Source organism: Pediculus humanus, genomic scaffold, assembly GCF_000006295.1.
Source record: "Pediculus humanus corporis 1103172107542 genomic scaffold, whole genome shotgun sequence".
NCBI lineage: Eukaryota > Metazoa > Arthropoda > Insecta > Psocodea > Pediculidae > Pediculus > Pediculus humanus.
The window spans coordinates 6,246-20,404 of NW_002987157.1; the positions used below are offsets into that span (position 1 = coordinate 6,246).

Sequence of the window (14,159 nt, forward strand, 5' to 3'; positions counted from 1 at the left end):
CCTCGTGACCCCGTTTCGGAAAAAATTCATTGTTTTAAATATTATTATTATTATAACGTTTCCCCCTCTCCCCCCAAAAAAAAAATTTACCTATCATTTCGATTATAAAAAAAAAAAAAATAAAACTTTGACTTACCCGATTTTAAGTCTTCATCTTATTCTCCTTCTTGTTTATTATTATTATTTTAATTTCTTATCATTTTGGTTATTTATTCGTATTTTCGGCGAATTTTCCTCAGGAATTTTCTCAATCGTTTCCTGCAAAAAAAAAAGAAAATTGAGTAAAAATGAATTGTGGATATTTTATCACACCCCACGTGATAACTCTTAACAAAAATAAAAAAAATTTGTTTGGAGGATCCCCGTGCACTTTTGGAGGGAGGAGCTCTCGCGAGAGTCTAACCCAGCTTCGGTAGGGTATTGGATCCTCTTTACCCCTTTTGAAGATAAAGTTCTGCCTCCACGGGGTCGAACTTTCACTCCAAGGATTTGAACCCGCGACCTCCAATACGGACTTCCTTCTCTCCTTATTTAACCTGAGGACCTTCGGGGACCCAGAGGCACCCGTGTTGAAGGTTAACCCTCTAGCGAACGCGTGAGAAATCCAATCCTCAAAACCCCTCCATATCAAACCTCCGAGTGGGTGGATTATAGGAGTACACCACCACTCCCCCACTCCCGGCTAGTGATAACCCTTAACACATACGTAGGTGTTTTCTTTTAAACATTTATTGATGGTTTGTTTCTACGAAAACCGTCGAATTTTTTTTTTTTTTTTTTACGATTTGTTTAATAATGATCCATCATAATTCATTTCGAACTTTGGAAATTCCTATAATCATTTAACAACACTCGACTTCTCAATACTAATAATAATAATAATAATAATTTTTAGTCATTTTTTCTTTTGCATTATTTAACGAATTTTTATTTATTTATTATTATCATTATTATTTTTAAAATACACAAACTTACGTTATAAAAAAAAAAAAAAAAAATTCTAACCTGTAAATTATTAGTAGTGACGTCGTAAATCGAGTGACAAACGGATTTGTGTCACATAAATAAAATCCAAGAAAAAAATTTCGAATTTGAATTTTTTTTTAACGTGGAATTAAATAATTGGTTTTGTGCGAAACGTCGTAGAAGTAGTTGTTTTAATCGTCAGGTACGATGAAAAATTTGTGATTGTTATGCTTAGAAAAAAAAATACATGAAATGATGAATATTGTCGTGTTTATTTTTCTTCTCGGAATCTTAAAAAAAAAAGTGTGATGAATGCCTGAGTAAAAAAATTATTATTATTACCGTAATATTTGAATTAAACCATCAGTTGCGGTTTGTTATGAAAACATTCCATGAAAACCTAAAAAAAAAAATAAATAAAATTAAAAAAGGATTTTATTGAAGAAAACTGCAAACGAATTCAATTAATCGTAAAAAAAAAAAATTAAATTAAATTAATTTCAAAAAAATAATTAGAAAGAAGAAGAAGAAAAAATTTAAATTTTTTTTTATAATGAAAGTGTTTTTTAAAAAAAATGTAGCGTGCAAAGTATGGTTTATGACAAAAAAAAAAAAAGTGAAAATTCGTGGAAAAACCTAACGATATAATAATAATAATAATAACTGGTTAAAAAAAATAAAGTTGAAATATGGGGGGGCATAATTTTCTTTTTTATATATATCTTTCCCCTTCTCTTGAGTAAAAGGGTGGGATTTCATTTCGCGGTATAACAAAACAAACAGAAAACAGAAAATGGCGATTAAAAAAAAAAAAATTATTTAATTTAACTTTACGCCACTGAACGGTGTGATAAAAAATTTACTTTAAAAAGTAGTGTAATCTATTGTTTATAGTTGAAAGTTGACTAGTACGCATTGGACTACGGTTTGATATATCGTCGTGCGGTTCCTTTATACGCTACACCATAACGTCATTTAACCGTTGTTGGTTGTTGATTCAAATGAATGAATACTTCGGTGGCACGCGGCTAGTTCTCTTTCTCCTTCTTACAACTCTAAAAATAAAAAAATTTTTTTTTTTCTTCACATTGTGTTAAAATAATTTAAAGTGATCGTTATTGTTTCGTGATTATTTTTAATAATAATAATAATAATTAATCAAAAAATACTTTTTTTTTAATAAATCAAGTGAATATTTTAAACGTGTGGAATGAATGGAGGAAAAAAAAAGTTTTTTAATTAATATTTTTTAAAATATTCTAACATAAAGTGATATTTTATAACCTGATTATAACTTTGGGTAAGTTTTTTTTTTTTTTTTTTTTTTCTCTAATTTTTTAAAATTATTATTTATCACATCGTATTTCCTATCGCTCCCCCTCCCCCCCCCAAGGAAAAAAAAAGAAAATTCGGTATTGTTCCATTTAAAATTTTCCTGTAAAAAAAAAAAAAAAATTAAACGCGAATAACAATCCGAATGATTATTTAATTAGGTTAAATATGTAATAATATTTATCATCATCATCATCATCATCATCATAGGTTTTCCCTAATAATTAAATAATTTTCAATAATAATTTATTATTTTAATTAATAACTCACCTCAAGTTGTTACGCTAGTAAATTATGCAAGTTTTTCCCCCTTTTTTTTTTTTTTTTCTTCTCCTAACGAATGAGGATAAATATTATTATTATTATTCAAGAACTTATTCATAACGTTTGAATTTGAAATCACAAAAGTTTCCACATAATTATTATTATTATTAATATTAAAAATTTTTTTTTTTTTTGTGTTATTTTGACAAGTTACATCAACTGTCAAGCATTTTTCTTTCTTCAGAAAAAAAAAAAAAAAAAAAAAAAAGTTGAATCGTTTTGAATTTCAACCTCAGGGTGGTCTCTTATCATTATCTGAAAAAATAAATAAATAAATAAATAATAATAATAATAATAACAAAATGTTATTAGTTTTTGACAATAAAAATTTTTTTGAAAACCAAGAGATATAAATTATATTCATTGAATAATTAAAGTTAATAACAAAAAAGTTTAAAATTATTAATAACATTTAAATCAAATAAATAAATTTCAACGATTGAATTAATAATAATAATAATAATAATAATAATAATAATAATAATAATTCAACATTTTTTTGGTTTAAATTTATAAAATTTATTTAAATTCGGATACTTTTTTAAAAATTATACTTATATCGGTAATTTTCCAGTAAAAGAAAAAAATAAAAGTCAAAAGATTATCATTATTTGTGTTTTTTTTTTTTTTTAAATTATCAATATAAATAAATAATTAAAATAAATAAATAAATAAATAAATAGCCACACGGTTTTGTGATTTTCATTGGCTGAATTTTTTTTTTTTTTAAATTATTATTAATAATAAATTAAATTGAGAGAAATAATAATATTAATAATAATAATAATAATAATTTTTTTTTTTTTCAGGTAATAAAAAATCAAATTGATAAATAAAAAATTTAACAAATTGAGTAAATGGATTATCGCAATTATTGTACCAATGTCCGGATATGGGAAAAAATGCCTTAGATTTCCCTAAAATTATCCATTCATTTCCGCTTATTCGGCCATTTATTTATTTAATTTTATTAAATTTCATAATGGTCGTTGCCGCCGAAGATATAAGAATGAAAATATTAAAAGAAATAAATAAAAAAAGGATTCCTCACGTATCCCAGGTATTTAATTTAAATTATTATTAAAAAAAAAAAAAAAAAAAACACCCACAAACCACCTTTTAAATCATTTTTGACGAGGAAAAGATGACGAAATGAATGTTGTCTCATCCTTCGACGATGCCGCCATTTTATTTTATCCCTTAAATTTTTTTTTCCAAAAAAAAAATTAAAGTCGTCTTCTGATAACCAAAATATTTTATTTCATATCTCTTATCGTCCATATTCCATCCTTAAAATTTTTATTACTTCATCTGAAAAGAAAAAATACAATTATTATTATTATTATTAATTTTTTACAGTGGAACATAAGTCAAATTGAATACGAAACAAAACATAGAGAATATTTCGATTTAGTCGAACAAAACCAAAGAAAAAGACTGAATTTATCGTCAAATAATTACGACGAAGAAAACATTGTTAGGAAAAAATTATATACATTCACCCATTCAGGTAAAATAATAATTTTTTTATATTAATTAATTATTTATTTATTTTGATAAAATGTCGGCGGCCGACATTTTATTTAAATAAATATATCATTAATAACCATCAAATATAATATTTGAACTTGGGTTGTTATCAATAACGAGAAAGTTATCGTTTGTTTGTTTGTTTGTTTGTTTTTTTGTAAATTAATAAACTGACATTTTTGTTTTTTAGGGTTAAAAAATTCACAGGCTCACACATCACAAGGAATAAGGAATTTAAATTATAATATATACATTCCCGAAGAGGATAATAAATATGTTGAAATCGAAGAGAGTTCACTTCGTTTATTGTTAGTTTTTAATAATTGTGCCACGAAAAATAAATATGTTACATTAACGGTTGTGAAAACAGGAGAAAAAAATTATATGAAAAAAGAAAAATTATTATTAGATACATGTTTACCAAAGTGGATAGGTTTAGATTTACTTAATAATAATAATAATAATGTTAATTTAAATCATAAAACGAAAAATTTACAATTGTCCGTCTTCTGCGAGGAGTGCGTTAGAGAAAATATCCAATTGATGGATCCCTACCTAAACGTTATTGTTAATGTTAAAGCTAGAACTAGGAGGAGGAGAGCGGAAAAGAAAAAAAGGAGAAGGTATCCGGGTAAATGTGTAAGACATCCTTGGGAAGTTGATTTAGGAAAATTAAAAGGATACGAATATATCGTACAACCTAGAAAGTTCGATGCTGGTTTATGTGCTGGTAAATGTACCGGACAATGGAATTTAGCAACTCAACATTCAAATTTACAATATTTGTTTTCGAACATAGATAAAACGATTCCCAAACCTTGTTGTGCACCATCGAAAATGGAAAGTTTAGAAATTCTTTATCCAGATGAAGATAATCCAAAAAAATTAAAAGTATCCGTTTGGAATGATACTAAAATTATCGAATGCGCATGTTCTTGAAGTTATTTCAATTAGAGTATTATTATTATTATTATTATGAATAACGTCATTCTCGTTCGTTACGAAGTGCTTTAATATTGTAAAAAAAAAAAAAACGCACTGAAAAAAAAATAAATAAATAAATAAATTATTGTCCTGTAAAATGCTAGTATTGGTAAATTATTTAAAAAAAAAAAGTATTGCTTGTCAATTTAAAATGAAAGCAAAACTAAAATTAAAAATCCAAGTCTGACTGAAAATAAAATGTATTATTATTAAATAACATAATTGTTTTCTTAAATCATGCATTTGTTTATGTACAAATAAATAAAATTATATATACATATACTATCAATAAGGTTTGTTAATAATTATTAGAAAATAATAAAAATTGTTTATTTTTATTATAAATTAAAGATCTCTGTAGAAATCTTCATATTTATTTACCATCATATTTAAAAAAAAAAAAAAATAAGTTTTTTTGTAAACATACAATTTGTTAGGAAAAATATTTATATTTTTATATATATATATATATATATATATGATATCTTATATTAAATTGATATCATGAGTTTTGTATTGTTATATCCAAAAAAAAAAAAACAAATTTGTTTCATGCAACAGACAAATTGTATGTTTTTTTGCAATAATTACACAAAATTAATTCTGTTGTTGTTAACAATTAGTGTAATGTTTTAAATTAGAAAATGGTTGAAATGCTTTATATAAAGTAGAAAATTTGACATTATTTAAAATCAATTTAGAAGCCATTTTAATTAAATTTTTTTTTTTTTAAATGGTTAGAATTTGACATCGATTATACATATTTTGATATTACCTCATTAGTAGCTTTATTTGTAGGTTTCCATTTAAAGATAGAAAAACAATGTACTTTTTTTCTTCTTTTAGTAGTGATTAAATCCAGTTTTATATGTCGACTTTTACATTCTTGTTTGATGTAAAACTGTTTTGAGAATGCGATGGCATTATTCACAATTATAAATGTTGCAAAATGAAAAAATAAATTGTTTTACTTTGTTTTATAATTTCTTTTTTTTTTTTTTTCAATTTCAAAAAAAAATCTGTAAAAAAAAAAATTTAATTATTTCACTTTACCTATACTTTTAATAACGGTTTTTCTTTCCAAATATTCAAATTCAAAAAGTATTATTAATATGGCGAATGTTTTTACATTTAGAAACTGTTAATCGTTATTTCTTACTTTCGATAGTTGATAATAGTTTTTAATTGAAAAGTAACAAATATTTTAAAAATAATTTTCGATTATAAAAATGCATTAATCAATGGCGCGACATTTCTTAGAAGAAGCTCTTGACGGTAGCAAATTCATACGTAAATGGCGGCAAATGTGTCGGCTTTACCGATTACTAAAGACTCCTAATTTTCTCTTTTGATTATTATTATTATTATTATTTTTGTAACAAAACATGGCTGCATCTGGTTCTACAGATGTTATTGAAGAGGATGCGGCTGATTTACAGTTTCCAAAAGGTAAATTTTTTTGTTCGTTGTTGTCTCATAAAGAGGAAAATTAATAAATTATTAAATATGTTTTCATAACCTAAACTCATTACATAGGGTTTAAAAGGCTAATTAATAATTGAAATATAATTTCGAGTAAAAAACATAACGAGTAAAGAGTTTTATTAGTTGACATTTTTTTGGTTGGAGTCCTTCAATACCTTTCTTGTTTCTTGTTTATAGATGAAATAAATGTTGAAGCAGATTGGCTTGAGCTATCATATAAAATACCAGAAAAATGTGTTATATGCAAGAAAGAATTGAAAGACGAACCGATTATTCGTTGTTATGAATGTTCATGTGTGGATTTGTGTGTTCAGTGTTTTTCACTCGGCTTGGAAACTCAACAACATCAAAGTCATCATAAATATCAAGTCGATAGAAGACATGTCCCAATTTTTTTAACATCAGATTGGCCAGCGGAATTAGAATTAGATTTAATTAATGCAGTCTTAGAATTTGGGTATGGAAATTGGACCGATATTGGTAAAAGAATATTAAGCAAAACACCAGAAGAAATAAGAATTCACTTCAATGAGTATTTTATTTATAATAGAGACAAATTTGCTAATTTTCCTGCTTTTGGTATGAATATGCTAGCTTCTGTGAGAAATAATCCTCAATATAAGTACAATGCATTGGCTTTAAGCGAGGAACCACCCAGATTTCCCATTAATACGCCACAATATAGGTATTTTGCTGGTTATAATGCAGCTCGCAGCGATTTCGAAATTGAATATGACAATTATGCTGAAATGTTGGTGACAAATATAGACTTTGAAAAAGTTGAAGATGAAGATTATTATGACATTGTCACATGTAGCAACATAAGGAATTCTGGCAACGTCTCGGATAGTGATAAAAACAACATTGATATCGATATCGATGAAGATAACAATGAAAGTGAAGATGATGAAATAAAAAATGGTGAAAACGATTCGGAACAAGATCTTATCAGAGAATTAAAATTGATCATGGTGCAACAGTACAATGAATGTTTGAAAGAAAGAATGAGAAGGAAAAGAATAATTAAAAATCATGGTCTTTTCCTTTTGAGAAAATTTCCCATCACTTTAAATAAATATGAAAGTTCGATAACAAAATCAGTTCTTGAAAAATTATTTCCGTTCATGCAATTGGTGTCTGGTCAAAAATTTGATTATATTTTAGAAGGTTTAGATAAAGAAATGGAACTCAAAAGATATTTTTGCAGATTGAAAAATTTTAGAGAATGTGGACTGACGAGGTTTTACAGTTGTAAAGTGTATGAAAAGTTAAAAGCCTCGAGGGATGAAATGTTAAAGGAATTGTCTCAGCTCAAACAAAATCCTTTGAAATCATTGACCACTGTTAACTTACAAGTTAAACCGTTAATAACGAAAGCAGTAACGAGTACAAGAAAGCCAGCACCACCTTTAAACATATTACTTTTACCTGGTTATGAAAAACTCACCGAAGAGGAAAGAGAATTGTGTTCGAATGCTAGAATAGTGCCTGAATCATATTTTACATTTAAAGATTTGTTAATAAACGAAAACAATAAGAATAATGGTATAAGATTAGCAACGGCTCGTCAGTTAATTAAAATCGACGTCAACAAAACTAGAAAATTATTTAATTTTTTAAGAGATAAAAATTTAATAACTCAAATCCCTTGAATTGATTTTTTTTTTTTTTGAAAGATGACAGACAAATTTCACCCCGTGATAAGAACCTATCAAAAACTACAGGTTTTAATTATGTACATGAAAAAAAAAAAAAATGATAATTTATGGTACGTTTATCTTTTACGAGATTAAAATTTGTTTTTTTTTTGTTTTTCAGAATTTGAAAACGCGGAAACTCTCATTATATCCGAAGTTCACATGCTTCTAGAACATAGAAAAGCTCAAAATGAAAGCGCAGAAGAAGAATTGGAATTTTCGGACGTTTTTATGAAAACTCTCACGTACACAAACAGATTCAGAAAATTTAAAAACAAAGAAACGATATCATCAGTTCGAAAGTAAGTTTTTAACATACTTTTTGAATTAATTTAGCATTAAAACTTTCGTTTTTGTTATATATATATATGTATATGGACTTACCCCTGTGTCGTTATTTTCAGTTTGTTGATGCAGAAAAAACTTCATAAATTCGAATTAGCCGCACTCGCGAATCTATGTCCTGAAACACCTGAAGAAGCCAAAGCATTGATTCCAAGTTTGGAAGGAAGGTTCGAAGATGAAGAATTGCGTCAAACTCTAGATGATATTCAAACGAAAAGAAGTTTACAGTATTAGTTTCAAAATCAAAATGGCGGTCGAAGAGGGCGGTAATTTTATATTAAATGTCGTTTATTTATTCTATGACTCCCAAAGTTAAACCCGCGGCTTTCGCGCGTCAAAAAGTAACGGTTATTTTTAAAAACAAACAAACAAACGAGTACAATTACCGAAACGTTTTAAAAATGAACAAAAATTTGTAAAATGAAAAAAAAAAAAAAAAAAGTAATTTTTAACATTTTCCGTTAACAAATAAATGTAATTAAAAACATTTTTTTTATTATTAATTTAGTTTTAGTTAATTTAAAAAAGGGAAGACTGAAAATTCACATACATGAAAAATATTAAAAATTAAAATTACAATTGTATTACTAATATCAGGACCTAATGCGTTATTAAAAAAAAAAAAAAAATACTTACGGTAATAAAATAATTATAATTGTTGTTGTTATAATTTTGTAGACTTATTTAAAGTTTGTTGAAAAAAAATTGAATCCCATATCAAAATCTATTATTATTATTATTATTATTATTATTTCTCATGCGTACAAAAGATTATTACCTGAAAAACATAAACAAAAAAAAATAATTAAAATGTGTATTTTTATTTAAAATGTATAAATAAATAAAAATAAATAAATAAAAGAAAATTTTTTATTTTTTTTTTTTGTCATTGAATTTTATTCTTTCTGAATTTTTTACAATGATGATCATGGAGTGGTTTTTTTTTTTTTTTTGATTAAAATTAAGGGGTTAAAACTAACAGCTGAAAGAATATCATAAGTAAGAATTTGCCAATCAATTTTCAACCCTTATCATTAAACGTTGACAGCTTTATTTTAAACAAAGCATCATTTTCTACATCCTCCTCCTTTTCCTTTTTTTTTAATAAGTATAACTTTTTAAATATAAATGAAACAAGGGGGAGGAAGGGGGGTGGCATTGTTGTGGAAAATATTTTTCCTCCATCATACGCATTTCACTTTAAAATAAATGACATTAACATCAGATTATTAGATATTGTCAAGTTTTTTTATATTATCTCCCCTTATTTTTAACCGTAATATATTCTAAAGATATATTTCAAAAAATTTCTTCTAGAACAAATTTTTTTTCCATATTTAAAAAATACGATTTATCAAATATACATATACAATAGTTGTTTCTTTTTATAAATTTACATCATAATTTTTTTTTTTTTTTTTTTTATATTAAATTTCTAAAAAAACCCCCCGGATGGTAAACGTGTAACAAAAAAAAAATCTGCTTATATACGAAGGGGAAAAAAAAGAAGGGGGGGATGAAAAAAAAAAAAAAAAAAATTTTTTTAAATAACGTTGAGAATGGAAGCGAGTGTCATGATGTTCAAACGGGGGTGGATAAAGGATTCTCTCTCTCTCTCTCTCACTCTCATTATGTATAAATAATAATAATAATAATAATAATAATGATAATAATAATAATAATAATAATAATAATAATAATATAAAAAACAGTGAAAGGTATACCGTATAGAAGAAGATGAATATTTTTTACAATCCAGATTTCAACCCCTGTATTCATTTCTTTTCATTATAAACAATTTCATTCTTTTCAAAATTATCATCCATGTTCCAACCGTAAGGCAGAAGTTTTTAATTACATCTTTGTCAAATTTACACCCCCCATTTTTTTTTTTTTTTTACCAAAGTAAGTTGAAAACTTTTTTTCTCTAAAATCTCAGAGTGAGAGAGAGAGAGAGAGAGAGAGAGATCGACAAACTAAATAATTAATAAAACAATTAAAAATGTCGTCGTGATAATCCTCGATATGTGTACAAAAATTGTAAATAAATTTTGTTTCAAGTCGTTCGAATGTACGTTATTTACACGTTTGTCTAACAAACAAATAATAAAATTCAAAATAAAAACAAACCTGAATTCGTTCCTGATGAGAAAAAAGCACGCGTGTATTCAACCGTTTTCTTAAATTCAATAATAAGTCTATCATCATCATCATCATCATCATCATCCTCTGTCGCTTTTTCTGTTGTCATTAAGTATTCAATGCGGAACACGAAGAACGGTCTTATTCTGATTTTACGCTCTTGTTTCCTTTTATACATATACGTTTTGTAAATAAAATCATCAACAGCTTCATCCTTTTTTTTTTTTTTTGCTGTTGTTGTTGTTGTTATTGTTATCTTTTTTTCTTCCTTCTTTTTTCAATAATTTTCATTCTGCTTTGTGGGTTTCCCTTCCCCCCTTCCCCCCCCCCCCGACACCCTTCTTCTCTCTTTTTTCAATTTTTTTAAATTTTTGTTTGTCGGTTCTATCCAAATCTAAAAAAAAAAAAAAAAAAAAAAAATCAATTAAAACAAACAAACGAAAGGAAAATAATTTTTTTTTTTAAACAGCTTATTAAAAATTAATAATAATAATAATAATAATAATAATAAACGGTTAATAAAGAACGCGAAAAAAAAAATAAAAAATTTAATTACAAGTTTATTAACATGCGTATTATTATCATCATTATTATAAAAATCTGTTGACGGTATCTTTGGGGGATGAAAATTTCAATTTGAAGGAAATTGCATTGTTATTGTCTCGATATTAAAAAAAAAAAAAAGAATGATGATGATGATGATGATGATAATGGTAAGAATGAAGGAGAAGAATAAGAAGAAGAAAAAGAAGGAGAAGAAGAAGAAGAAGGAGAAGAAGAAGAAGAAGGAGAACCCTTTCTATAGGAAATAAATAAAGATTGTGGCAAACAAGTGCAGTTTTATGAGAAACACATTTCTTTCCCTCCCTCCTTATGGGGGGGGTGGGGGTGGGCGTATCAGATTTCAGAAAATGACAACAAAAAAAAAAAATTTTCTTTTATTTTCCCGTTTTTTTTTTTTTTTTTTTTTTTTTTTTAGATTCGTACTACGAAAGTTAAATATGTATAAAATTGTTTTTGGTTTTTTTTTTTTTTTTTTTTAAATCCTTTATATCCTTATGGGAAAGCAAATTTGTTTCGCGTTTTCCGCTAACTTGACAGAATGAAAAGGTATTGAAAAAAGGGAAAACTCGAGCTTCTAAGAGGGGGGGTTTATCATTTGAATTTTTAAAAAATTCTCCCAAGGCTTTGTTTCCTCGTTTGTATTACGGTCGATTTAAGGGAATGGGCGTTAAAGAGAAAAGCGCAGATTGCCGTGATCGGTTCTCTCTCTCTCTCTCTCTCTCGCGTAGCTCTCTCATAAACTCCCAAAACGACTCAAACCCCTTTAATAAATGCTCCCCCTCTCTCCCCTCCCCTCCTCCCTCACACCCCTCCTCCTCTTTTACCCGGTTTTCATTCTGCTTATACAGATATCAACAATTGAATGTTTTTTCACTTTGCATTTTACCGTTTACGCGTATATTTCGTTAATTATCATTATTATTATTATCGTTAAGATTTTATTACCTGGTAAGTTTTTCCTTTTTCTTTAAATTAATTAATTAATTTATAAACCACGATTTGAAATCGGTGAAGCGGTGAAAAGTCTTCAAAATCTAAAATAAAAAAAAAAAAAAAAAAAAATAATTGAGTACAAATTAAAATGGCGCGAGTTGCAAATAATAATAATAATAATAATAATAATAATAATAATAATAATAATAAAATTTTTTATTAAATTAAATAAGAGCAAAAGAAATTAATTTTTTTTTTTTTTCCAAATTTTCTTTTTCCAGATTTCGTTTCGAAACGACACAAACACACGCGGACGAGAGTAAAAATAAAAATAAAGGTAATATACATTTATTGTGAACAACCCCCTAACGGGAAAATCATCCCCCGTGTTTCGCGCTTGATTATTATCACATTTGAATGTTCTGACTGACAATTCCTATGTACGGAAAAAGTGGTAGTCATTCAGAGACTAAGAACTTTATAAGTCTTTACAAATGTGCGTATTTTAAAAGTGATATAAAAAGGTAATAAAAAATTATTATTATTATTATTATTATTTGAAAACTTTTAGTAGTAGTTAATTATTACCCTTAACTTATCGTTATCGTTTTAATTTTTAAATTTTTTTTTATTTATGTATTTAATTAATTTTAAAATTATTAATTATTCCGTTTTATTATTAAAAAATAATATTATTATTAATACGTTTAATAATTTATTAATTACTCGGATAATAATAATAATAATAATAATTATTATTATTATTATTATTTTAAATTTTATTTATAGCGATGAATTTTACGTAAAAAAAAAAAAATTTATCGTCGGATTTTTTTTTTCCGTCTCGTTCGTAAAAATCAAAAATTTTTTGAAATTTTATTTTTCCCGCCAAATTTTATTTTTACATATGAATTTCTTTAATGTAATTTATAAATTTAATACTTTAAAAGATTTTAAAAGTTTTTTCAATCCGTAATGTTAACTTAAAAGAAAATTTTTTAAAAATACTTTTACACTTCGGAAAAATTTCAATAAATTTTATTTATTAATTTATGGATTATTATTATTATTATTATTATTATTATTATTATTACTTATCGCGTAAATTTTAAATGACGTAATGACGTAATTTTTAATAATTTACCTTAATTAAATTAATCAATTAATTTTTTTCTGTTGAGTTTTCTTCGTTTAAAGTCGTCGTCTCAAATAAATATTATTTAAAATAATAAAAATTTTATTTTATCATCATCATTATTATTATCTGTAAAAAAAAAAAACAAAACAAAACAAACAGAAATTAATTAAAAATTAAAAACAATTTATTAATAACATAAATAAATTTTAAAACGTTTTAAGGTAATCACACTCGAACCACAATAAAAGTATTTAAAAAAAAAAAAAAAATATTATGGCAATTTAGTAAAAAACTCTTTTTATTTTTTTTTTTTATTACAAAAAAGTTTATTATAATGGCCGACGAAACCTTTTTTTTTTTTTTTTTTTTTTTTTGCAAATGAAAAATCAATCGGTTTAAAAAAAAAAAAAAAAAAAAAAAAATAGAATCGTAAAACTTGTGACCGATGAACCACCCTTCATGATAATGACTCATGCTAATTGCACTTAGGGGGTTAGAAAAGTACAAAAGAGTATAAAAACGATCTATCATTAAAAAAAAAAAAAATTTGATAACGTTTTGGGTCGTAACATTAGAAAAAAAGAGAGAGAGAAAAAAAAAAAAAAAAATTTTCATTTATTTTAACACTCCGGAAAAATTATTATTGGGATTCCCCTCTTTTTTTTTTTTTTTTTTTTGTTAATTGTAGGTGTCGAGTGGCGATTTCACATCCCTCGACC

At 25.5% G+C, this 14,159-nt stretch overlaps 2 protein-coding genes across 2 annotated transcripts; both read left to right on the plus strand.

Annotated features, from left to right (window-relative positions):
- Positions 1–3,604: 3,604 nt before the first annotated feature.
- Positions 3,605–5,091, plus strand: Phum_PHUM193220 (Bone morphogenetic protein 2-A precursor, putative; the record flags this gene model as incomplete). The annotated part of the gene is made up of 3 exons (XM_002425287.1): positions 3,605–3,673; positions 3,982–4,098; positions 4,360–5,091. 3 exons carry the CDS (start codon positions 3,605–3,607, stop codon positions 5,089–5,091), a joined length of 918 nt encoding a protein of 305 aa, XP_002425332.1.
- Positions 5,092–6,521: 1,430 nt separating this feature from the next.
- On the plus strand, positions 6,522–8,897 carry Phum_PHUM193230 (transcriptional adaptor, putative; the record flags this gene model as incomplete). The annotated part of the gene is made up of 4 exons (XM_002425288.1): positions 6,522–6,585; positions 6,799–8,187; positions 8,440–8,620; positions 8,723–8,897. 4 exons carry the CDS (start codon positions 6,522–6,524, stop codon positions 8,895–8,897), a joined length of 1,809 nt encoding a protein of 602 aa, XP_002425333.1.
- Positions 8,898–14,159: the final 5,262 nt, after the last annotated feature.